The 26,618-nt window shown below is 44.0% G+C and overlaps 1 protein-coding gene across 2 annotated transcripts in view; it reads right to left on the bottom strand.

Annotated features, from left to right (window-relative positions):
- Positions 1 to 26,618, bottom strand: part of TTLL13 (tubulin tyrosine ligase like 13) — a 309,143-nt gene that overhangs the window by 175,813 nt on the left and 106,712 nt on the right. For both annotated transcript variants that reach the window (XM_069222660.1, XM_069222659.1), the window contains exons 7-11: positions 14,227 to 14,370; positions 10,441 to 10,526; positions 10,120 to 10,345; positions 8,835 to 9,016; positions 3,301 to 3,489 (exon numbers count right to left, since the gene is read on the bottom strand). In XM_069222660.1, the coding sequence (XP_069078761.1) occupies positions 3,301 to 3,489; positions 8,835 to 9,016; positions 10,120 to 10,345; positions 10,441 to 10,526; positions 14,227 to 14,370 (827 nt within the window). The remainder of the gene's footprint in view (positions 1 to 3,300; positions 3,490 to 8,834; positions 9,017 to 10,119; positions 10,346 to 10,440; positions 10,527 to 14,226; positions 14,371 to 26,618) is intronic.

Consider the following 26,618-nt stretch of genomic DNA (forward strand, 5'->3'; position numbering starts at 1 on the left):
TCTCATACGGCCCTTCTTTGAGTGGCAATTGCTAAAGGAGTTCAACTAAAGGCAGCTTTCATTATATATTTGGCCCTGTATTGAGGTGAACTCAAATTACTTCACATACCTTACTTTAAGACTGTCATTAAGAGTGGTAGAAATATATGAATAATTTAGGCTGCTGTTTAAATTCTGTGATTCTGGGTTGGGCCATGAAATAGTTCATATGAAAATATATGTGCTCTGTTTTGGAGAATCCGATTTTAGAGTGATTCCTCCATTGTTCCATGGCCCTGAGGCAGTGGCCTGGACTGATGGGCCGATCTCATAAAGGGCCTCCGCACTCATGCTGGAGGTCCTGCAGCCATGGCGGGGAACCTGCACTTGTGGCGGGACATCCACAATATGAAACTGCAGTGCGGAGGTCCCACCACAAGAACAGGTGACTATGACGACTGCGGGTCCTCCGCCACGAGTACAGAGGCCCTTTGTGAATCGGACCTGTGGTGGTTAGGTCCTTTTGGTTTTTCAGCTTGTCACCAGAACTCTGATTGGGTTATTCATTTGGAAGACTATGCCTTAAAAACAAGGGTCCCTTCTAGATGATGGTGAGGGGAGGAGGTCAGATTACAGCTCTTTTTCCTCTTAGTGGCACACCTGTTTCTGCTCTTGGGCTATAAGTGACAAGTATGATGGAGCTTATTTCCAAAGAAATAACAGAATACAACAGAAAGTATTTTGGTGTTTTCGGTCTGTGCAGTTTGTACTGAGACTTGTTGCTTGCCTAGTCATTTGCAGCACATTTTTCTAAGGGACAGAATGCTCTTCAGATCATGACCACTATCATCTTTCAGTGCCTGCTCATATCTGTTCCTCTTTTCTGTGTCCATATCACACGACAACCAGGGGAACTCTTGTGTTGTCATCACACTGGGATGTACTGTGCTGTTTACTCCTGTTATAGACTGACTGAGGTTATCACAGAGGAAATAAGACATCCCTGAAAATTCCAACTGGAAAGAGGAGTGATCAGAGCGGAGGTGTGTGGTCAGTTTGCACCCAACGCACACCAACATTGCTGCCTGCTCAATTATGAGCCTGCGCCAATGTTGTGGGCTGTTCCCCGCTGGCCCAGTGGGGAACTTGTAATGGGGCCCACAGGAAGGCAGCCGCACTGGTGGAAACCTGACCCCTGACGTTTGGCTGGCAGCCTTTTCCACCCACCAAACTCTTAATGACCCACTATATGCTTAACACCTATGCATTAAAACTTTGATATCTACAAGTTATTTGTTTGTGGGAATCAGACAAAGATTTTCAGAGGACTATGTCATATACATGTGGAAAGCAGAGTAGAAAATAAAAAAGCTGCAGTCCATCATAAAAATATTATGAAAGTTTCCTGCGACAAAGAACCTGAAAGTGCAATCCACTATGCGCAAAGCACCTCTTGCTGCATGTGTTAAGAACAGTCTGTCTGGTCGTAGAACAGTAAGGCTACCATTTGGGCATATATGTACACCTTCATCAAGCCTATTATATGCATTCCTGTGTGAGGGTTCATTCCAGGCTTCTTAGTTTGTGTGCATTTTCCCCATTCTTCTCTCTCTCACCCTTCTCTTGTGGGTACTGCCACAGATTGGGACGTAAGAGCTAAATTATAAGAGCTAGGAGCTTCACCATGGGACACTATATAAAATCATCCGATAAATACTGAAAAGCGTGCAATATTCTCCAATTAAAGCTAGGCCTTCAACCATAAAAAGGTATATTTGCCTTATTACAATATAACGGCTGACATCTGAACTCCATTATGTATTTGTATAAATTAATTTATTCAGTTAACGGCTCAAACAAAAACATGTACAAGGTTACATCGAAATGTGACAAGATTTTTATCATCGCTTAGTTACCAAAACAAGAATACAGCAATTATCGGTGACTCTGGTTTGTTTCAAACGGTGGCAGATTGATGCATGTGATAGTTCGTTGTCATTCAACACTGTGATCATTCATTCACATACAAAGAAGTGAAGATTAGACACGTCAAAGCCACAGACAACTGCCACTGAATTATTCAGTGACAAACAACAACATGACGGGAAATTACAGTAGGTTCAAAAGCAAAGGATGCAACTGTATATTCACTTGGCCACTGTTTGAATATTTTACATGTATTTGTTGTTATGTCGGTCGTTTGTTATGCACACACTGTGATGGGATTCGGAACCTTCCCAAAGCAGGAGGTGCTGAGGGCTGAAAGTGAGGATGAAAGAGGAACCAGGACCTCACAAGGAGCCAGGAAGAAGGAGTGAGGAGGCATAAATTAAAAGCAAATAAGAATAAACATAGATTTTGGCTAATGGAGACCAAAGTGGATTCCCAGGAAAGAACAGTAGTTGTTTCGGTAGGCCGATGGTCGTATGAAAGGAGACACTATCTACTCACATGAGTATTATGTGCATTAGGAAGAGCAGTGGCTTGTCTGGGCATAGCAGACTTGAAGAGGTTGAACAGGCGTGGTGTTATTAGTCAAAGAAGGGAATAGGGGATGGCATCAGTTTTTATTTATTAAGCGCTGCACATAAACCCTGTGCTGAACCCTGTGATTTAAAATACATTACTCAATACAGAATACAATCAAAGGTTAAATACAGCACAACAGTCACTTGCTTAAGGAAGTGACTGGTTTGTATTGTACCAAATGCCTCGATTCAAGGTTTTGATATCCGAGCCAATGACAACACACCCAAAGCAGTGAGATGGGAAGAAAAAAGCAAGAGAATGGTGGAACATACCAAATCTAGTTCACAGTCGGGGATTACAATGAGAGAATAGAGTATCTCCTGCCTTGCAAGGAGAATTATGTAACAGAAAGAATGAAAGGACAGAGCAACATATGTATTGGAGGTCTTCTTTAGCTCGGTACCACCACATCATCAGCCTAGCATATATTGTCATTCGGAGTGATCATACTGTCGGTGCGAGAGATGGATGGAATCGAAAGTGAGTTCAAGATACTGTGGTCCAAATATACCAATGGAAGTGAAGAGGTGCTAAGTGGAGGCACCACCAGGGGTCACGAGATGAGGATCCATGGGCATCAGCAGGTTCCTGGGTAATGCCACATCAGGTAGCAATGGGGATTCTGCACTCTTATCCCCTGTAATTTTAGTCATTGCTAAAACTGTTATATAATTAGTCTTTCCAAGATAATGTAGTTATTCAAAAGAAATGGCAGTCACACACCTAACATTTAACCTTCTTCAAGATGCTGTCATTGCAGAAAATAAGTGTATTACAATGTGGAAAGCTTACCTAGCACATTCCTCTCTTGCTTTGGATGCAGCTGTCTCCTGAAACAAGGAACCACTATGCTTAAAGAACTTGTCGTACTTCTCTGACTTTTCACTGGGAAATATGCGTCGGAAGCCGCCCAAATGAATGTTTTCGTATTTCTCTGACTGTTCCAGCCAGACAGCCTGATTACTTTCCAACTGCTCTCTCCTGCAATGAAAATCGAAGGCGTATTATGAGTGACAATACAGTGCTTTTTATTTGTATTTTAAAAAGAAAAATTAAATACATATTATCGGAACATTGAAGAACTTGATGCAACAAATGTATCCCTTATATACAAAATATATTAAGAGAAGAAACAGTTCGTGTACCTGACAGTAAGTAATCCATCACCCTTATTCATTTGTTTCAGAGTTTAATATTTGATGGTTAATTCATTAGACTGTGCTGTATGCATGCAGGGTGATTGAGGTGCTGACTAACCAGGATTTAAACACGGTATTAGTAGAAAGTGCTCATGCCCTTGAACATATTGCTTTTAAGTAAGATCTCCTGTTTGAGTAAGCTACTACAAGCCAACAAAAAACCTCTTTGCATAATAACCTCGTATTTCTCAAGTCATGTACGTATTGAACAATTAACGTAATTGCTAGCAAATATCCTTGGTGGCCCTCTTCTGATCTTCCTGCAGATTCAACTGTTTTGAGTAAAAAAAAAAACATAATCCTTATAAAATAATGCCTTCATTTTACTCAATCAAAATAATAACATGTCTAGCCACCCTTGCTTGATGTGCCTTGCAAAGAGAGGCCATGGAACAGCCTCCATATTCCATAATGATTTTTAATGATACATTCAAATGGTGTTGTCTATGCAGAAGTGATTTTACCGCAGTTGAAAATCGATACCCTCAAGTAAATACTTCCCTAAGTGAATAAGCCATTTGTATACATTATTATTTTAATGAGGTTGATGCCCAGATGAAGTGATAAAGTGTTGACCGTATGTAGTTCCCCTTCCAAATATGAAACTAGTTTAAAGACAGTCCTAATTACATATTGTTAGTCTTAGATCTGACAGTCATTTACTTTACACAGGTAAATAACTGTTAACATAAAACAGGGACTGAAAAGGTTTATAAAATTAACGATCACTTAATGAGCAAGTCAACAAACAAATGTAGTAACTTATGCAAGAGGAAAATGGTCCATCATTAGAATAATTGTAGAGCCAAAAGTTAAATTAGCCCATTGCTAATAGAAACCTGAAGGAATTTGGGTCATGCTCTGCTGAGACAACAGGGTTAAAAATGAGTATTACTACCCCACCTATATCAGAAGATGTCTGGATCACATTCATTCTCAAATGATATAAAAATAATTATGGGACGGAACAAATGTAACACCAATTGTCTATGGATTTATGTACTTGGAAAATTATACTACTTGGATTTCCAGGTTTCAAAGACTGATTATAATTGATAAAACAACAACAAAGGGTATAATTGCTTTTGCAGAGTGTTTCGTGTGTCCTAATTTATGGTGCACACAGCACAATTTCAGCAAAAAGAGGTGTGTGAACCCATTCTGGGCGTGCATACCGAAGTAGAATCTATTAATGATACAGCCCCAGCATCACCAAGTTCAGCTTCCATTCTTTCTGCCTCTAAACGAAGCTTGGAACTGATGGTTCCAAAGCAAGACCAAAAACCTCACACAATCACTTGTACAACCCACAGCAACTGTGTTTGATAGAAAAGTCTTTCTCCTAAGATGGAAAATGTACTACAACAGTAAACACTGCACAGACCACAAAGGTGGTGTGTTGGGAAATTCTTTAACATGCCTGGCTGGAGCACAGTTGCCGCACTGCTTTCTATGAGCATAGGCGCAAATGGGTGATAAAAACCAATCCTTAACTCCATGCACAAGGCCCAGCAGTGTAAAATAAACAGGCCTAAAGCGTCATGCAGGTAATGACGTTTCTTTACTACCTTTACTGCTTCTTTGTACAGCATCAGAGTTTGATGTCACCGGACCCTATTGCTAACAGTATACATATTAATTGCTAAGCAGGCTTCTCCCCTTTGACCTGGTACATCAAGAATAGCCCCAGTTCAGACACTATTACCACACTTACTAGCCCAATCCTTTCTTATAATCTCAAGACAAAGAACAAGGCAGCATGACTCATAAAGATAAGAAATCAAAGGCGACCAAGGGCCAGATGTAGCAAAGGTTTTTACCCATTTTGTGTCTATGGGAAAAAGTGTTCGTACATATGGCCCCAAGTTACTTTAGTGAGAAGCGGTACGTTTTGAAAGCTTTATGAAAGGCTGGTTCATGAGAGTTCACACAAAGGAAGCGGGGAGCCGATTCCATTCGTCCCAGCCACAACCATGAAGGACCGGCCAGAAGTGGACAAGGTTTGTGTGAACATGTCAGTTACCTTAAGACAGGACAGTAGCTGCCTTACAAGCAGTGTGGAGGTGCATCTAACAGTTTAATGCAAAATTCTAAACTTACAAAAAGCACTTCCACCTTGGAAGAGCCGTAGTGGGTGGAAGAACATACTTTGCCAGGTGTATAACTACTGGTAGCAGGCTGTGTGTCTGGTGGCGGTGCCCCTCTCTCCATTCGTATATGTGACAGATTCTTTTTATACTCCTGCACTTTTGCCCATTAATGGTCTCCATATCTTTGTCCTGTAAAAGGCTGACTACATTTTGCCTTGAGGGGCAGCTGGAGATGACAGCAGATGAATAGTCTGGAGTGCACTGTCGTTTTGCAAGGAGCACCTTCACCTGATGTCTGACGGCAAAACTGAGCAGAATAAACCACTTGGTCAGAAGAAGTCACCTTAAAAGATGTATTGTTGGGACTTGTGTGGACTCACAGAAGTAAATACGGCACGATTCTACTTTAAATCTTAATGCAGTACAAGCATTCCATGCACATCCTGGACATGAGTGGCTTGGGACTGGACAGTTGGTAAAAGAAGTGCTTTGGTGGAAGTGCTAGGAAATGAGACAGACAGGGAGGTGGCGAAATGATGAAAACTTACTTATAAGAACACATTCAAGGAAACGGCACAAAGAAGGGAATATGCAGCAGGAAAAAAAGGAACACTTGAGAAATAGGAATGATCAAAGGAAGGAAGAATATAAACACCATCCCTTTGCTTTTTTTAAAGAACAAAAATTAGTAAATACTTGTAACCATTGTGTTTTTTAACACTTATCAAAAACAGTGTTAAACCGTAAATAAACTGAAACTGAAAACAGGAAAGCCTGCATATTGCTGATGGTGGAGATCTTCATCTTGGCTTTGTTCACTCATTGGATAATTGATAAAGAGAGCAAATACTTCACAAGCTTAAGGCCCATGTAAACGCCCAGACAAGAGCCAAGCAAATAGGAGGCTGCATTACCTCCCTCCCCAGTTCAAAATCAAAACCTGAATAACAACGAGCAGTCTGAGGTCAATGCCTTGGGCTTGCATGTTTAAGCAGTCTGCCCTGGACGTAGATCTATGTAATGTTGTTCCTTTTTACACTTTTACATGATGTATCAAAAAGCCTTCTCCCGTTTTATTTTAAAAAACCTGCATGAAAAATTCCATTTGAAGTAAAACTTATAGTTATTTCCTCTCCTGTCTTACTTTTCACTGGACCTCTACTTACCTTCCATCTTGTGCAAGCCTCTGCTCCATGAGTATATTGTATGCTAGTCACATGCCTGTTTGACTTTAATGTCTATTATTGTAGTTCTGTAAATGACTCACACCTTATTTCATGGATAAACCTATCCCCCTTTAAACCATATTCCTGCAACCCAACAACACTTAATCACTGCTAGCCAACATGTTCACCCGCCAACTATTTGTATGAACCTGCACAGCTTCCACTAATGATCGCACTTAACTCCCAGTAATGTACCACAAAAAACTGGAGTAAATCCACTGAATGGTTTACCTTGTGAGCACACAACGTATTACAATAACCAACAATAACTAATCCCCACTTGATTGACCACTAACCCAAAGTTCTGGCGTAGTGTGCTACTCGCAGTAAAGCTCTTCAAAGACTTGTCAGGGGTAGCAAGTGCTATATAAATGCAATTACAAAGACTGCATCACAGAATTTCACCTTGAAGACACCTGCAGTATAAAAATGTAACAATTAGCCCCTCCCACCAATCAGTATCAACACATTTCAGGTCTCACTCACATTCTGGAAGGACTTGTGTGGAACGTCTTTTTAGGTCAGGGGTTAGGAAGACCTTTTCATTTTATGTATAATAAACGTATACATAGTGGCCTTCAGCCACCTCTCTTCATCCATGGGCTTGCTGTTGTGTCATTCACATTTTGTGTCTGCCCATTACAGTATACAGCATGGGTCAGCCCACTTAAGCCACTGGTTAACTTCACATTGACTGCATTTTACTCTCTGAAAAGAAGCACATCCACACACAAACAAGTTCCCTTCCTTCAATGCCAGTGTTATCATTACTTTAGTGTTGCCTTTATATTTAGAACCTAGTGTGATAGCAGAACACTTTTGATTCACAATTCATCTTTATAATATCCCATGTCCTGCCAATACTGTTGTAAATTCCTTTTGGAATGTTTTACTTTTCTGACTACTGCTATTTCTTAGCATACCAGATTGTGCCAATTTGAAACTTCTGAATTAAGCTATCCTCTTTTTACTTTTTTTCTTTCTTTCCCTCTTTCTTTTTTCTGTTCTTTCTTTAATTCTTTCTTTCTCTTCCCTTCCTTCCTTCTTTCTTTCTCTTTCCTTCTACACTTTTTCTTGCACTCTTTCTTGCTTGCAGTCTTTCTTTCTTTGTTTCCTTCTTTCCTTCTGAAAAGTAAGAGGCTTGCAGCCGATGCTAGACTGACTGGTTGTTTTAGGTCTGCGTTAGCTAAGGCATTTTGATTTTAGTAGAATGATGTGTATAACACGGTAACTTAAAGGGGTTGCAGCCAGACTTCACCCTTTAGCCTGTGGTTGGTGTCATTCACATTTTTATTCCACCCACTCCACTATGCATGAAGGCGCAATGTTTCAGCCCACTTCAGCTATTGGGTGACTTCACTATGAGTTACGGCACGCTTCCCTTTCATAAGGAACGAATCCACACACAAAGTAGTTCCTTTTAGTGTCAGGGAGCGCTATGGCAATGTGTAGTTTATTTTAGACCAAAAACTGTTTTACCTGTAGCAAATTATTTTGGGGGGTTTTAAGAGCGCCTGGTATATTGCCAAACTATAATGTTTTTCAAAAACTTTGATCAAACAAAAACTGCCAGAAGGCTGGCGCCCCTCAGCAGACCTATTAGCTTTGCCAACGCTTGTTTAATAGATGACATCTTTTCAGCTGTTAGTTATTTTGCATAGCTGAAATTAAACTCATTTTATGTTTACACTCTTTATTCAAAGCTAGAAGTATAATTTATACACAGTGCAAAAGCCTTGAAAGAATAACACTACTTGAGTTACTAAAACACATAATGGATTGTAACTAGTTATTCCAGTGAGTAGCTGTACCTGGCTTCTCGTGGTGGGTTGCGCTGGAAAAGACGCTCCTTCACTCTTCGTTTGTCTTCTTCTAACACCTTCTTTTTGTCACATGCTCGGAGATTGATCAAGTTCAAGGTATCATAAAGTAGTGAATCTTTCACCTCTCTATCCATTAAGGAATCAGTAGTAAAACTTGGGGAGTGATTCACCTGACCATAACATAGTAAGAAAAATCCACAAAATGAGCATCACACAAAAGTACATTTTCTACCTGTGGTTTTGAGAATGCAGTTATTTATTCATTTTACATAGAACTAACATCCAACATCAATTGAAAATGTTTTGTGAAGAGAGTGTAAGGGAGTATAATAGAAAAAAGTGGGGACCTCTCATGCTTAGGGACAACTTGACCCTGAACAAAAAAGAGAGATGGTCCTTGCACTTTCAGGCATGCACGACACATTGATAAGTATGAAAGATATAGGCTACTGGAGCTTTGATCTCTATACTTGGTTTTAGTGTTGTAAATGTGACAATGATGATGTTTTCCACTGCAGTATTCAGTGTTAAGGAGTGCCTTCGTCTAGGTCAGAGGGGGAGCAGATGTATATGAGTGCAATATATGTAATGTGTATGCACCATGCATTACTGTTCTCTATGTTTTTAAACAATTCTTTACTAGTGATTGGGTAATATGCAATTGATGATCAAAAATACTAAATCAAATTAGACTCGATATTCTGAAGGAAGTATGCTTACCAACAGATAAGTTCCAAAAGTGTATTTCACCTAATTTCAGCAAAATAAAGTATTTGAGACAAAGAGATATTGCACTGCAACATGGTTGGCGAGGAGGGCAACAAATAGAGGAAAATAATAATGAAAAAAGATGAGGATAGGAAGAAAGGAAAAGAATGGAATACAAAGTAAGAAGAGAAGAAAAAAAAAGTGGTGGTAGGGAACAATAGGTACCATTTGAGCAATCTTGTCCAAAAGCCCATGCAGTCAGGCACCGATCACTAACATAGGAAATGGTCTTTGGACCAAACTAAACCATGTATCTACATGCCTGCAGTGTTAAGACTACCAGAAAGGTCTTATAAAGTCAAGAGATAAGACTGTAAAATATTTAGTGAATAAATAACTCTAACTTCACAATATTAATGATATATATGTTCAAATACTGAAATCTAAATTACCTAAAAATGTGCACACCAATGCTCTATTATGACAAATCCAAAATCGATATACAATTGCATCAATAACCACTACCCTTTCTCCGGAGAAGTACATACAGAAAATTGCTCATTACCTCAAGCAGCCAAGGTTTGGCTTTTCTGTCCAACAGGATGTCGAATCCCAGAATCTCAAAACACGCACTTCCAGCCACATGATTTGGGAAGCAGGTACGGTAGTTGTGCTTGAGGATGGGGTGAGCTGCGATGAGAGTCTTGATAACTACATCCTCAATATCTTCCCATATCTTGTCAGTGTCATAATTATGGTCCTTTAACCACTCATTCAGGGTGGAGAGCTTCCTGGTTAGTAAACAACACTGTATTTAGGAATAGTTAACTGAAATACAGGGCACATTGCTTAGGTCAGTTTCATATAACATGAAATAAAATGGTACCTTTTGCTGCCACTGACATCATCTCGGATAAAATTTTCATTATGTTTATTGATGGCATAATTGGTGAGGTGCATGCATATGTCATCCTGATGGGAGGAGAGAAAGTGATATATATTTACCATTTGTGTATTTGTATTCAACTTTGATTCTTAATAGATATAATATTACATGGTGTACACTGTCAAACTAGTTTAATGCACAGATATTTGATGTTTATTGTCACCGAAAGTTACGATAGTCATGTAACTAATCTTAGAAGACTAAACAAATGAGTGGACCTGCAATATGAACCTCTGACCCTAAACTCTTCTTAACTTCTTAAGCCTTGCAACCGACTGATCACATTCAACCCCATTGTACTTAGAAGTTACACCCCTACTTGCTAAAAGTTTCAACTAGATAATTGACTAAAAAAGTTACCTATATCATCTCAAACTAACTATCCAAGGCCGTCTTGTGATCATTCTCTTAAACGTTCCTTTAAGACTTAATGAAGACTCAAAATATAAGAGGGGAGAGGTGCTAAAACTCTCAGCAGTGTGTGCATCATTGTGTTAATATATTTGTGAAATTCCATTAAAAAAATGAAAAACATGTACACATTTGTAGCATATCATTGTTTGCTGGTAAATCATGTCCCTTTTTTTACCTGAATGTGCGCCCGCATAAAAAGTGTCTGAGATAACGGCGAGACTGGTTTAAGCGAAAATTTAATTTCTCCAGCATAATTAAGATTTACCCAGGCCTACTCATAAACACTTTACATTAACTTCTAAACATTGCTAATTACATACTTTGGAATTCAATGCCCTGCACGTCTGTAGAACAAGGCACTGAATGCCTGGAGTTACCGGACATTTTGAAAGTGACTGACAGCTACAAATGACTTAATCACTTTGAGACGATTATTCCATTGTATGTTTGAACTATGTTTCTATTTCATAAGAAGAACCTAAAAAAAGATTCTACAAAAAACGCAAGCCAATAAAAATCAGGAATTGCTCAAAATATCACTGCACTCGTCTAACACACATCCCATAAGTCCCTTTGTCTCTCATATCTTTAAATATGTCCCCAATTCCACTGTGACACCTTCAAGTTCAAGTACGTTGTGCCAAACTTTCAAACTGGCTATCCCTTGACTTGAGAAATTAGGCCTCTCTTTCAGCCTTCTTCTTTACTGCATTTTCCACAAACATAAAATAACAGTGCTATAAGCAATGCAGAGATCCACTGTTTAAGCCAAAGTAATCAATATAGTAGCTAACAGTGGGGGCATTCATCACTCATAGCAAACTGGACAGATTTTAATGGAAGGTGAGCATCTTTACATCAAGCATGACAAGAGCTCATGGATGTGAGTAAGATCGGCGCTCTGATATCTTGTAGAAAATGTACATAGCCCTCCCTAGTGTTTCCCCTTGTCTCATCTAAACAGGGTGGAATGGCATCCACCAGTGGATCAGAAACAGCCATAAGAAACCAGAGTGATTGGGTTAGTGTTGCTGGGTGCAGGCAGTGAGTGACTATAATGTGGATCCTATTAACATAGAAAACCATGCAAGTTTACACTGGTATTTACACTATATAGTTGGGAGCAGAATGGTTGGTAAGGAAAAAAGTATTACACTAAGCCAAGGATTGTTCATGCATGTACTTAGAGTATGTGGAATGATCTCAGATACTAGATGTAGACAGGTGGTTGCAAGAACAGGGCATTGGAGGCATCCATCTGACCTGGAAGGGTCTGTGGCCTAAAGTATTACTGATTTGTTGCATGTTCCGTGGAAGTTATAATGGATGAACCTCTGTCTGGCCCAGAACAAGGTTTGTTTGACCGAGTCTATCACTTAATTTCCTTGGTTGGTGAGAGGGATGCCCCATGTCATCTTTCACTTTGGCGTACACTCCGATAGAAGCTCTTAATGACTTTAAGTATATTGTACTTTACAAATTTGTGCCCCTTTTCTACATTGAGAAAGTAGCTTGTCTGGGGTTATGATTTATTCCAATATTACTTAATAGTATGCTTATGGTGTTCACAGTGCAGAAAATGTAACTAGAGAATATTCTAGTAAAATGAAACAGTTTTGAAATGGTGGATGGGTTTTCTGCCTTTATCCTCTTTTATATGTATCCTACCTTGGTGGAAACCCTTCAGAATCCTGATCCCAGTGTGGGAATGACCTTTCCCTTTCTGAGGTGGTTTGGAAGCGGCTTAGTAATTACCAACAAGGATTTCACTGTTATAACTTGTTTTCCACTGGTTCCTAAACATCACTTTGGATGAGACCAACAGATCCCTGCTATCAAAGGGGAGAGCTAGAATGTTTTTATGTGCCCTTTGTGTCGCAAAACAGCATGTGAGCTACACTCATTACTGAGATTCCTAGTGTCATGTACTTATGTGGCATGTTTCTATGGTCAGACGAGGAGTTCATTCTTGGAGAAACCCTAAACTATCTTTTAAAAGACTTCATGCCATTGCACATGCAACACTGCAGCCCCATCGATTTGTTTCAAGTCAAAGGGCACGTTCAATATAAACACTTCCCCTTGTGTCAAAGTATTTAGTCTCTTTGTTGAGGTAGAGTACTTCGGTGGCAAAGGCAAGGCTTTGCATTTTAAAGGAAAGGAATGCAACATAGAATTGTGTGGAAGTCAACCGGATTGTTTGTCGGTATCCTGAATTCGTTGTCTTCCTTTTCTGTTACTACTGAGGCAGCTCTCAGCTTCTTCCAAGTGTATCCTACTTTCAGACCACTTTCCCAAGTAGAAAGGAAGGATCACAGGCTCAGGAAGAGCCTGTCCATGCATGAGATGCTTAAAAATCTGATGTAGGAGGATCTTCCTTCACTCTTAACATGGAGAGGGCATCCTGAATTAGTTGTCTTCCTTTTTTGTTACTACTGAGGCAGCTCTCAGCTTCTTTCAAGTGTATCCTACTTTCAGACCACTTTCCCAAGTAGAAAGGAAGGATCACAGGCTCAGGAAGAGCCTGCCCTTCCATGAGGTGCTTAAAAATCTGATGTAGGATGATCTTCCTTCACTCTTAGCATGGAGAGGTTGGGAGGTTGGATGCATTGTCAAAAATGAAACCTTTGTTTCTTTTGATAAACACGTTTTATTGAAATTTTCCACATAGAAGTGCACATCATGGCACAAGTAGTACAACATTAGGCATGGCAGGTAGGCACGGTACAGCCAAGTGAAGAGGACCGTACTGTTGTCCAGCAGGCAGAAAGTAGTATAAATACAATGTATCAAAGGCTCAGTCCAACTGTTGCAACCACTTTCCCCATGCCAAATCACGTTTCAAGAGACAGCCACGGGCTTCGTACACGGGTTGTTAAAATGAAATATTTAAATGTTGAAACCACAACCTGAAAAACAAGTCAGAAAGATCGAAGTGCAAAATGAATGTCAAACCATCACATCTGTCACATAGATGAAAAAAATTCAGACATCGTGGTAGACACCCTGTATAGATTTCAAGGTCAAAGTCAGTTCAGCTTTAAAATAGGAGCATTTACTACTACATGTCCAGCCTCCAGTTGTCCTCAACATAGTTACAAATTAGGCATCTGAGATTCTACCACCATAGGTTTATACAATAAGGAGTAAGGACACTTACCTGTTCATCTTGGACTAGTATGCCTTGAGGCCTCCCCTGAATAAACCTCTCACAAACTCTTCTAAGACATATGGGAATTTCCCATCTAAAACTTAATAGGGTTTAATATCTTAAACACTAAGCCCTCTCCCATCGGAAATAAAATATTTTACCAGGTTATTGTTGCTTGGTTCAATGTAGTTCATGGTTGCAAACCGTGCCAAACCTTCCTCATACACGAAGATTCGAAGTGGATCACAGGAGGTGACAAGAACATAGACTCTCAAGTCAAACTTAAATCCATCAATGAGGAATGGCTGCAACAAAAACAAACACTCTTGGTGAACATTATGTAGTCACAACCTAGCTCCTTAGATAACCAGTGGCAACAGACTAAGGCACCAACAGACGCTGTACCGAAAAAACATAAGGTAGTTTTTAATATTTTATCCATACTTTTTGCCATTGATTGCAATGGCACACAATATTTCTGAACACAGATTATATGAAGGTGGTACAAGAGGTCTAAAAATGTTCTTTTCAAGATGAAGGAGGCTATTGATCAGTAGCTTAGCTGTAGCAGGTCACATAATTTTATTTATTTATTTCATAAAGAGCATTCCTAACAAAGTGGTTATGTTGCACTACATGGATGGAGAAGAGGTTTGAAACAGAATAAAAACCAACTACAAAAGCTGTAAGTTGATAAAAAACTTGAAAGCCTTGCAGAACAAGAGTTTGTGGAAAAAGGTAAATATCGCCCTCAAATGCATTCTTTATATATTCAGAGGACTTCAAATAATGGGACAAGAACCAGAGCATGAGTTGCATAGTGTTAATACTTGTCTAATAGCCTAAAAGGCGCTGATTGTTTGGACTTTGGGTCATAGAAGACTCTGTGTGATACACACAGATACTTGAACTGGATGCATTGTTCAATTGGTAGCCAGTGCAAGCCTCAGTGGGCCTCAGGCATGCTTATACTTTTTCAGGTTTCAATCTACTCTCTTTGCAAAATTATGAGTCTTTTGGAGCACTGCCAGAGAATAGGCCTGAATGCTACGGAATAATCTATTGCAATAGTCTATCTATGACAAAACACATGATGGTGCTACCCAGTTATGCATCTCCTTGTGGAGCGAAGGTAAGATCTTCTTTAGTAGCCATAGCATGGCTAAGCAGTTGAAAGCTAATGCATTCAATTCAGTTATCTGGGGCAACTTCCATTGTTTATCATGCTAAAGGATTCAACCGTTTGTTCAAGGATAGTTGGGTGCTCTATATTCTTGGGCGAGGAAGCCATCTCAATGAGTGATGCTAATTCCCAGAATAATGAAGTAGTCTTATATGTGGTAGGCTTCAGGTAATAATGACCCATCCATTTCTGAACTGCAGTGAGGAATGTGACAGAGCACGTCCATCTCATTCAGTATGACTCTCACCGTATTAAGAGCACCAACCAAGGTGTATTCAGTCCTCCACCATGGGTGGATCTCCATTTGCCAAAGGTCAAAAAAGTCATGCTCTTCTGGCTAATTGACAGCTGTTTACCCACCACCCTTTCCAATGATTTTCCTAGAGCAAGACGTAGGTTTATTGGCATATCTTGTCCATGTCCTTAAGTGAAAAGTCTGGTGGCTTTAGGATAAGAGAGACCATGCTGATTTTTCACTGATCATGCATTGTCCCTGAGGTGTGGCTGGCACTGATAATTCTGGCTACTTCCTTGAAGATAACCGTAACCTACACAGGAGGACACAAAATCCTTACAGGAGAAGGATCTTCTGTTGAACCTGATTTGGTATCCAACAGCCTGATTCTAATGTCTGTTTCCTGGATAGAGAGAAATTGCATCTAGCAGGAATCTACCCCTTTTTCACCATGTGGGTAGTTTAGGATCATTAAGGGGGGGGGGGTGGAATTCCTAATTGAGAAATGGATACTTTTTATCTTGTCCTATAATTGTAATTGTATTTAAATGTGGATGTGGCCAGATTGTCACTGAATGCTTGCAATAATGGGATAGAACTCACCATACAATCTGGTTGAAGGAATAAATGAAGGGTTGAAAACAGGTGTCAAGATCGTAGTTTGTCTGTTATGTATATACACTGAATCCACCAGTATTCAGGCTACTCTCCCACTAGCTAGTACAGATTTTTACTTTTGGGATTCAAAAGTAGTAGAACCATATTTGAGTGGCAATGAAAATATGTCAAGGGCTCAAGCACCCCAGTGAGTGGGTGCCAAGATAAAGTAAAATCTGGATTCTTGGGAAGTGCCTGATGCTTTGGGTGAGGACAGAAAGTATTGAGTTGGATGTAGCCCATCCAAACATCGGTAATAAGGAAGTGTCTGAGTAATGCAGGGACATGGAGAGATTTGTACTCTAAAAGGAGGAACTTGTAGAGAATCCATCCAGCTGTATACGTTACGCCAGCCTATATGGTCTCTGAAGACAGTGGTGTGCAGTTTTTGGGAAGATTGAACAGGATATGTCTGGCAAAGTTGAGGGCTTTTTGGAGGGGCTGAACAGAGCAAGGAGCACAGTTCAAGGTGAGAATGCTATAAAGTCAAATTTTTTCAGAGGACTTAAGTCCTGCCAAAAGTAATGAGATGGGTGTCTTGCAGATGTCTCAGTATGCTATAGCAATCCCAGGTGGAGGTTATAAAAAATCTGTATTGTTGCCTTATGCTATTGAACGCCCAACTTTTCCAGCGGAAGGTGAAACAGAGAATTGATTGTGTAAGGATGTTTACGTAGGATTTGATTTCTTTGGTGTAGTGGAGGAAGGTGAAGTAAATTATCTTGTTAAGTTGACATTAGGTGCCAAGTGGTTATTTAGGAACACAATCACAGTGCCTCTCAGTAAGTGTTTTGTCACAGGCAAAAGAAGTAGAAGAAGGAAAAAAGTGAGCACAAATGTTTTATGCAGTTATAACAGTACAATGGGTTTTGCAATTAACGTTAGGCTGGGGTAGGAGGGTGGTTGCAGAGCAGACAGAGTACGAGGAGTGAGGACAGTTGTATACTGGTAAGTTCTCTGGGAGAAAGGTGGGTGGGAGCATAATGTAAATATAAACTAAGGAATAAATAAAGTGACAAGTAATGGTGTGGCAGTGTGACTGGCTCTGAAAGTCTGTAATGGTGAGAAGTATAAGACAGAGATGAAGATAACTATTGTGTGAAATCACTGTGGTTGTTTGAGGTCATCTTTAGTGGGATGGAGTGCAGTCAAAGAAGTGTTGGTGTCCATGCGGTTCAAAAAAGGAAAAGAAAAGTTGAGAACCGTGAGGGATTTATGGTCCTGGAGAATTGGGATTTTATTGCTCATTTTAAAAAAGTGCTTGACAACGATGTGTAGTGCAGATGCCCATAGTTGTTTGGGCTTTTATATTTCTTTTATACTCCTTTGTAGATAACGACCTTCTGGAAAAAGTCAGTCTGATTAATAATGTGGATATCTTGAACATAAGTCCTTTTGGGATAAGAAACTGGTCCCTTGGAGGATTTTGATTTGTTTTTATGGGTGTGTGAATTATAAGGTTGTAAGAAGTAGAGTGATGTGTAAGTGAATAATAGGATTTATGGATATGATTGAATGGTTGGTGAATTTGAATAGGTAAAGGGTGGTGAAATGATTTTTTATTTTTGTTCAAGCACATGGGCACTGTGTGAGATGCATGCAATAGAAGTGGACAAAAATGCATTGCATGGGAGAAGTACCATTGCAGTTAATGCTGTACTAACTTCTATAAGTTCTCAACTGGGGCTTTGAATTGGTACCTATTACAGTTGGGGTTTGAGGTGATTTTCATTCTTGTAATCAAATGTCATTAAGGATTGTTAATTTATCTGTAAAAATGATTTTACTGGTTGTGACAGTAGCATTAAAATGCTGTGTTATATCCCTGTTACAGGTTTTATGTTTGCTTTTGTTGTATGTGGGAAAATATATGTTTGTGTACTGAGGAAGGTGGTAACAACCTGTGAAATCCACTGAAACGAGTCAATGCCTTTGATGGACTGAATCTGTATAAACTTTGATATAACAGATGGTCACCTTTACATTACATCGTATCTCACTAGATATCATGTGCAATCCATGAGTTTTACTGAAATATACATTTATGTGCTGTCTTTTCTGGCTCTGCCTGTTATTTATTTTTTTATATTTTATTCTTATGTCATATTAAATTAATCGTGCGCTGTATTTTAAGGATTTTTAAGTGGGGATGGGAGAGGGGTCTGCCATTGACCCAATCACAGTTTGTCAGATACCACTACAGTTTTTTGCAGTTCCCTGTGAGATGTGGACCAGGTCAGAGAGATTCCCCTGGTAACTGTGCCCATTGGAACTACTGCAGAGCCCACATATGCCACCAGGCATGTGTTGCAAGAAGGATGCAGGAGTCCATGAGGCCTTACACCCTTATAGTCAGTCTCAAAGAAATGCAGGATATAGACTAAAGCATCAGTATCATAGCCTGAATATCCTTAACTCGCTTTTTTGGAGGATAGGCCCGCGACAGCAATTTGTTCAGAACAGCCTGATGAAAGGGATCATCTGAGAGGGAGTCAGATGTGATTTCTGCACATTGATAGTGAACCCAGGCAAATATGCGTTCTGTAAGTCCAATGCCACTATCCACTCTCCAGGGTCCAGGGCAGACAGAACTTAAGCTATGGTGAGCATTTTGAATTTGTCTTTTTTGGGCATCACAAAATAGCAGGAATAGCAACCACAACCTATTTCTGCTGCTGCCACCATCTCAATGGGTTTGTTGAATGGAAATAGAAGGGGCGACTCTCGGCTGAAGCACCTCTGTCATGATGTTTGTCTTGACTGCTATTGTGGACAGCTGAAGGTCCAGGATCTCACCTGCCACCCGCATCACAATTGCAGCTGAGGCACCCACCTCTATAGCAACAGTAGGAGGAAAGACCAGGCCAGTGTCTGGTGAGGTGTCCAAGCCACTGCCATCCACCAGCTCCCCATACCAGTTGTCCTCTGTATTATCGAGGAGGTGATGGTAACCATAATGGTCCTTTGAGCCCTCCCAATCATCACCCTCTCCAGACCTGTCAAAAGAAAAAAGACACTGGGCCTGAATCAGAGGGCATGGTACCGGCCGGCGTGGGAGTAGGAATCGGGCGACGCCCATCTGGCTCTGTGTCTGATTCAAGTATAACTATGGGGTTCGGGCCACAGCAGGTCGTCAGCGGGGTCAGGAATGACAGCACTGGAGAGGGCACCAGGGAAAGTCCAAGGGGGCAATTGGTACCAAGGGTGAACCCACCAGCAGCGACCCAGTAAGGCCCCTCCCATACCAGATGGGCCCGAAGGCACTCCAGAGTGGTTAGGCCCAAATATAAGGTACATAGCCACATAAAACTCCTTAATTTGGGCGGAGGTCGCTCCAGCTCTGGGAAACTGGGAGGTGTGGGGCTGACCTAGGCATAAGCTCCACCACAGAGCGAGGCCTAGTGTACCAAAGCTCCCACAACAGGTCTGAAGACTTGACTGATGTGGAGAAGTTAAAGAGCATTTCAACTTCTTAGATTTCTTCTTTTTGTGTGACTTACCCGATGACCAGGATCGAGATGACGACCACTGGGAGAGGCTCCGCAAGCAGCCCTGAGACATTCTCCGCAACCCAGATCGAGAGTGTTGCGATGTTGTCTGATGTCAGATGGTGAGGAGCTTCCCTCAGTGCCTTGAGGTTCATGATGCTGTAATTCTTGCAAAACCAGAAGCAAAGCAGATGTTGTTCTGCCACAGAAATATGGGGCTGGGGGTGTCTCTGTCTTGATCTGTGCTGACTGGCGCAGGAAAAAAAGAACTGACGTCAGCTCACTTTGGTGGTGCCTATATAGTGCAGATGACGCTCACGCAGAGCCGAATGACACCATCTATCAGCACGCAGGGGTAGTGCTAAAAAATGTCTGGATCCAGTTTGACACCTGGGGAATATGCTAAGGTAAGGAATCTGTGGCTAGAAGTCTATATCAGATGTGAAAACACAACACAAAAAAAATCACAGATAAAAATTTGAAAATTAGAGTACATTTTTATTTTAAAAAACAACACCAAAAGAATTTAAGGCAATTAGTAGAACTGGAGATATTCAATTTTAAAGTTTTGCGTAAAGATACTTTCTAAAGGCACAAAGTGCCACTCACAGCCATTTGGTCATGCTAGACCAGGGGAAAGTCACAGGTTCAGGCCAACTGTGTTAGAGTGCGGGACTGATACACAGACTAGGTTAATCCAGCTGAATAATCTTCTCAAAGTCCGGCGTGAAGAGTTCTGATCACAGACGTGGAAGCCGTGAGGAGCAGGGAGAGCCTGACGTTGTTGATGGTCATCGTTGTAGTGCAAAGATCCAGTCAGGCGTTGCAGAGCCTCATTGCTGTAGCTTTGCAATGTGGACTGTTGTTGCTATTGTGTGAAGTGCAGTGCAGCTGTTGCTAGCGGTTGCTATAGTGTGAAGTCAGGTTCACCAGAGCTTTGTGTTGGCAGTCATTGGGGGCAGCAAAGTCCTGGCGTGAGTAGGCCCGTTCACAGTCACAAAGAGCCCAAAACTTCAGGACTTCTCCTTTTGTTCACAGGAGGCTCTCCACTAATGCCAGACAAGGCTTCATGACCTGGCCTGACCTGGAAATCACACCCAGCAGAGGCCAGCAGGGCTCAAGAAGATCCAGTTGCAGGTTCAGTTGCAGCAGGTTAGCTGGGCAGTTGCAGGGAGGTCTCTGGAGCTTGTTGTGTATCTGTACCTCATAACAGGAGGTCAGCCAACTGACCCTTGGAGTCACACAGGTTAGCCTGGGATGAGGTGAGCAAGTCTAGTTTTCCTTCTCAGAGAGCGGGGCAAGCAGCATGGCAGTCCTCTGGAGAACAAGGTAAATCTCAAGCAGCAGGACAGCAGGCCTGTTTTCTGGGGAGCTCGGCAGCCCGCAATCATCAGGACAGGCCTCTGGGGAACAAGACAGTCCTTCTGTAGTCCACAGATCCAGGAGTATACTAAAGAGGTGTTCTGAGGGTCCAATATTTATACCCGTGCTAGCTTTTCAAGTTAGGGAACACCATGTCCTACACCTGCATTTGGTTCTGGAAAGTTCCCTGCTTTCCCTTCCAGGGCTCCAGGAAGTATGGGGTGGCAAAAGGCTAGTGGCAGTTACTTTGTAAGTGTGCTTGAGGGAACAGCCCTGCCCCAGCCATCTGGGCAAGATGGCCCACCTGCCAACACCTATATTCCCCTTTTATCTAACTGTCTAAGGGGAATACAGAAAGCCCAACAGTTAAGCCATTCACAGTAATGTGACCCAGGACACTGGCAGCAGGCACCAAATGGTTTGGACAAGAAAATGGCAACTTTCTAAAAGTGGCACTTGGGGAGTGTGGCTAAGATGGCCCCCGAGTAGAAGTGTTCTTTCGGAGCTCCGCCACCGGCCCTTGGGAGAGTCTGGATCGGGCACCAGACAACACCATCCACGGGTGCGGTGGCGCCCCTTGTGCCCCCTGGAGCCACCGGGTTCGGCTGAGGGTGGGGAGTCATGCTTTGGAGTGCTGCGGACCCGCTGAAGGGCCTAAGAGAGGGTTGCGTGGTGGGCCACGGCAGACTGCAAGTGACACAGCAAGAAGAGAGCTGCCTGGCGAGAGACGAACCGGAGGAGGAGAGGTGGGGCCCATGACCTGCCATAGCTGGGCGGCCGAGCGCGGCTGATTGGCGCTGCTGCACAGTGGCTGCTGCAGCCTGGTGGGTGGGCCCTGTTAAGCTGCGGGCCTAGGCATTGTCCGAGCAGACCCCAGCACAGTACGTGTGGGTGCCTGGGTCATGCGGGGCAGACCACACAAAACAGGTGGAGACCCGAGCAGAGGAGGCATAGATGGAGGGCCCCAGCTGAGGCCGAGGAGATGCCTGGTGCAGCCGTGTGGCGCTTCCCCGCTTTTCCCGCTGTGATGGTGCGGAATACGGCATGTCGTACGTGTAGCGCCCCGGCCTGCCCTGCCTAGCAGGCAAGCCCGGGAAATGCACAGGCCTAGACAGAGCACAGGGCGAAACCGGCCGAGACCTGTGACGCCCAGTACTGTCCAGCACAGCAGCCAAGCACCAGAGATTCGCAGGCCTAGAGGACTGTACTTGACACACGCAGGCGGGAGGAGGCTGACGCTTCCGGAGCAGGGCCTCAAGTGAACCCAAACTCTGCACAACTGCAGCTGGCACGGACCCTGCAAGTGTGTGGAGACAGCAGCGACCCGATCAGGCGGTGAGAAGCCAACTCGGCCATAGTGGCTGTCCCACGTGAGGGGGCCAGTCAATAAACATACTACCTGGCTGCCTAAGACTTAGGCACCCTGCCCATCAGAGGACTAGCACAGACATCGAAGACACCAGTGGGAACGGAAATTCCAGAGGCAGCAAGCTAGCTGAGGCCACAACTGGGGGACTGTAGTCCGGACAGGGCCCACAACAACTTAAGGATCAATAAGGATGGCGTACCAGAGGCATAACAAGAAGGAGACCTCTCTAATAAAACCCCTGGCAAGAAAGCAAATCCTCCTGGGGTCCCGGCGATGGAGGGAGCAGAGATGGCGGAGCCGGGACCATCGGAGAGCTGGGAGAAGCCATTGACAAGAACGTTCATGGAGCAGCTCTTTCGGGCCCTACGTGAAGATTTCACCACATTAAAACAGGAAATAGCAGCAGAAGTTAAGGACCTCAAGAGAGAGGTTGGTGACCTGGGACAACACGTACACACACTGGACACACTGGAACAGACCCAAGAGACATGCGAGGATGAACTGGACTACCACAGGAGAGAACTTCTTACCATGCAGGACAAGAACCAGGAACTGCAGTCTCAATTAGAAAATTCAGAGAACAGATTGCGTCGCGCCAACATTCGCATAAAAGGAATACCGGCACTGCCGGTGACAGGGGCCCTGGAGGACTTTGTGGTGCGCCTTTTTTGCCATGTGGCCCCAGCCCTGCAAGACCAGAACATTATGCTTGATAGAACACATACAGCTGGCCGCCCTGCCCACTCTCCAGGCATGGTTCAGGACATACTAACCTGTCTGCACTACTATTAGCAAAGAGAGGTCATAAGGGCGGCTGTCCGTGACCAAACGTCAATTGAATTTGAGGGCCACCGGATCTGCCTGTTTCAGGACCTGTTGATGCTGACTTCACATCGCTGTAGAGCTCTCCGACCTGTGAAGGACTTCCTCAGAGAGAAAGGTATCAGATATAAATGGGGCCATCCCTTTCGCCTGCACTTTGTCTGGCAGAATGAGCCCAACAGCTTCAGCACACTGGAAGAAGCACAGGGCCTAGATGGGATGCCGGCACATCTTGGAGATCAAACTCAACAGCCAGCATCACAGGCGCAGCCACCATGAGCCGACAGGAGGCGCTCAAAAACCCGCACCCGATAGAACAAATCCCATAAACCCACCACGGTGGAGAGCCAAAAGGAGAGGGTGGCACTGCTCAGAAGCCTACACAGCCGTGACAGCATATCAGAGGTGGACTCAGACCAATATTATCAATTGGCAAAGCGGCATTGTACTCCCCCGTCTCCGAGATGATACCTGGTGGGTAATTTGAGCAGGAGGACCAAGATCTGGTAGAGGCAAAGAGACAATAGAATGTGACACCCAGATGGTGGAGCTCCAACACATCGGAACGGCAGACGAACGAACGACAGACAGATGAACCGGTCCGAACTCCCCGGACTTGCCTGTGACAGGCAGGGAACACCGTTAAAAGTTTAACCCATGTTTATTGTCCTTTTTTCTACCTCCCCCGCTTTGACCCTCATGGGGTGGCACCTTCCCATCTCCCCATTCATGGGTTCACATATTAGGACACCTTCGCAATGAGCAGGTTACATGACATGCAGCATGGTAACCATACTGAAGCCCTCATTATGACCCTGGCGGTGAGTGATAAAGTGGCGGTAATACCGCCAACACGCTGGCGGTAACTTCTGCCAAATTATGACCATGGCGGTGATAACTCCCATAGACAGCCAATGTACCACACCAACCGCCATGGCGGAAACAACATTCACCACGGCGGCAGCCAACAACAGCCAAGAGGGAGACAAAGTACCGCCCATCATATTAAGACACACGAAACCGCCACCTTTTCCGGGGCGGTACCAACGCCAAAAAAAGCCTGGCGGAAACAGAGCTGAGAAGTGAAAGGACTCACCATTGGAGACACAGGGAAGGACCACGCCGCCATAGAACCTAGACGACGACAGTGAGTACAGCCGCCTAGCACACAAGGGAGGGTGGGAGGAAAACGAGAGTGACACACACATGCACAACACACCCACACACCATACACACAACCAGCTGCACACGTAAAACAATGGCACACGACACACAGCATAATAAAACTCAGACCACAATGCTGGAGTACCGACAATGCATTAGCATAGCAAAACCCACAACACGAACCAAATATATACAAATGTCCATAAAGGGCCAATGCCCAGTCCAAAGTCATGAGGGCACACAAGGCCACAGGGCACAGTCCAAGGCCCAACCTGTATCCTGACACATCCGGAGAGAACACTGCAGGGGCATCATTTTGCAAGTGGGAAGGCACCTCAGGTGGATGGGGGGCACTTCAGCCGAATACTGGAACGGCCCAACTGGTTCTGGATGGGGCTCCATGCCCATTGCTTTGTCCTGGGAAGTGCAAGGCCACAGTCTCTGAAGTGGGTGACTTGCCCACTGGTTCTGGAGGGGGCAAAATGTCCATTGCTTTATCCTGGGGAGTGCAAGGCCATAGTCTCTGAAGTGGGTGACTTGCCCACTGGTTCTGGGGGGGGCAACATGCCCATTGCTTTGTCCTGGGGAGTGCAAAGCCACAGTCTCTGGAGTGGGTAACTTCCCCACCTGTTCTGGAGGGGGCAACATGCCCATTGCTCTGTCCTGGGGAGTGCAGGGCCACAGTCTCTGAAGTGGGTGAGTTGCCCACTGGTTCTGGAGGGGGCAACATGCCCATTGCTTTGTCCTGGGGAGTGCAAGGCCACAGTCTCTGAAGTGGGTGACTTGAACACTGGTTCTGGAGGAGGCAGCCCATAAAGCAGCCCCTGGAGGGTGGCCTACATGGCGTCCAGTGGCGGTGACGGCTGCACTGTGGTAGTGTTTGGAGGAGCCTCCTGAGTAGCCTCTGCACTGTCCAATGGCTGCACTGTGGTGGTGGTTGGAGGAGCCTCCTGGGCAGCCTCTGCACTGTCAGATGACTGCACTGTGGTGGTGGTTGGAGGAGACTCCTGGGCAGCCTTTGCACTGTCCCATGGCTGCACTATGGTGGTGGTTGGAGGAGCCTCCTGGGCAGCCTCTGCACTGTTTGATGGCTGCATTGTGGTAGTGGTTGGAGGAGCCTCCTGGGTAGCCTCTGCACTGCCCGATGGCTACACTGTGGTGGTGGTTGGATGTGCCTCCTGGGCGCCTCTGCACCCACTGATGGCTGCACTTCCACAGCTGGCGGTGGGTGCCCCGTGACAGCTGGTGGTGGTGGCGGTGTCAGCCTGACAGCTTCTGCTGGCATACAGTGCCTCATCTCCTCCTGTACATGGGTTGTGGATCCCTTAACCTTCCTGGCAGGGGGGGAAGGGCTCTTCCCCTCTCTGCCTGGTGGTGCAGGCTCCTTCACCTTCTTCACAGGTAGTGCAGGCCCCTTCACACTCTTCCCTGGTGGTACAGGCCCCTTCACACTCTTCTCTGGTGGTGCTGGCTCCTTCCCCTTCTGTGATGGAGGTTTGGTATTCTTACCACTACAAGTAGGTGGTGCTACCACTGTCCCCGTGGATTGTTTGGCTGAGGTGCTGGGCTGTGTCCTTGGTACACTGCCCATACGTGCAGGCCAGTGGGTGCGGGGGAGGGAAGAGGTCAAATTGGGAAAGGAAAAGCTTTTCAGGGATGGTGGGGCGGGAGGAGGGAGGAGTAATGGGAATGGAGGATGAGGGAGTGGTTGTTGGAGGTGTATGTCTGCTGGACTTGGGTGCAGGTGCATGGGCTGTATGCTGATGTGAGATGGGTGGCTGTTGGGTGTGTGAATGCTTGCGTTTGTGTCCCGCAGGTGGAGGGGCAAACATGGCAGGAGGGGACACAGGAGACGCGTGCATGGCTGTTGTAGAGGTGTCTGCCAGTGAGGTGTGTGTTCTGCTTGGTGTGGTGATGCTGATATTGGATGCAGATGTAGTGCATGTAGGTGTGAGTGTGGACATGACTGGGAGGGAGATGGTGGAGGGGGAGGGTGGGGAGATAGTGGAGGCAGTGGATGTTGTTGTGTCTGCAACTGTATGGTGTTTGTGTGAGTGCCTGTGGGATGAAGTGTGGTGCTTGTGTTTGCCTGTGCCACTCTTGTGTGCTGCCTTGTGTGCATGCTCGTCTGTATGGGTGCCTGGGATGGGTTGGTGTTGAGGGGAGTGGGATTGGGAAGTGGTAGTTGGAGGAGGGACGGTAGAAACAGGGACAATGGCTGCCATCAGAGAGGAGGCCAGAGCTTGAATCGATCTCTGTTGGACCGCCAATCC

Source organism: Pleurodeles waltl, chromosome 3_1, assembly GCF_031143425.1.
Source record: "Pleurodeles waltl isolate 20211129_DDA chromosome 3_1, aPleWal1.hap1.20221129, whole genome shotgun sequence".
Classification (NCBI taxonomy): Eukaryota; Metazoa; Chordata; class Amphibia; order Caudata; family Salamandridae; genus Pleurodeles; species Pleurodeles waltl.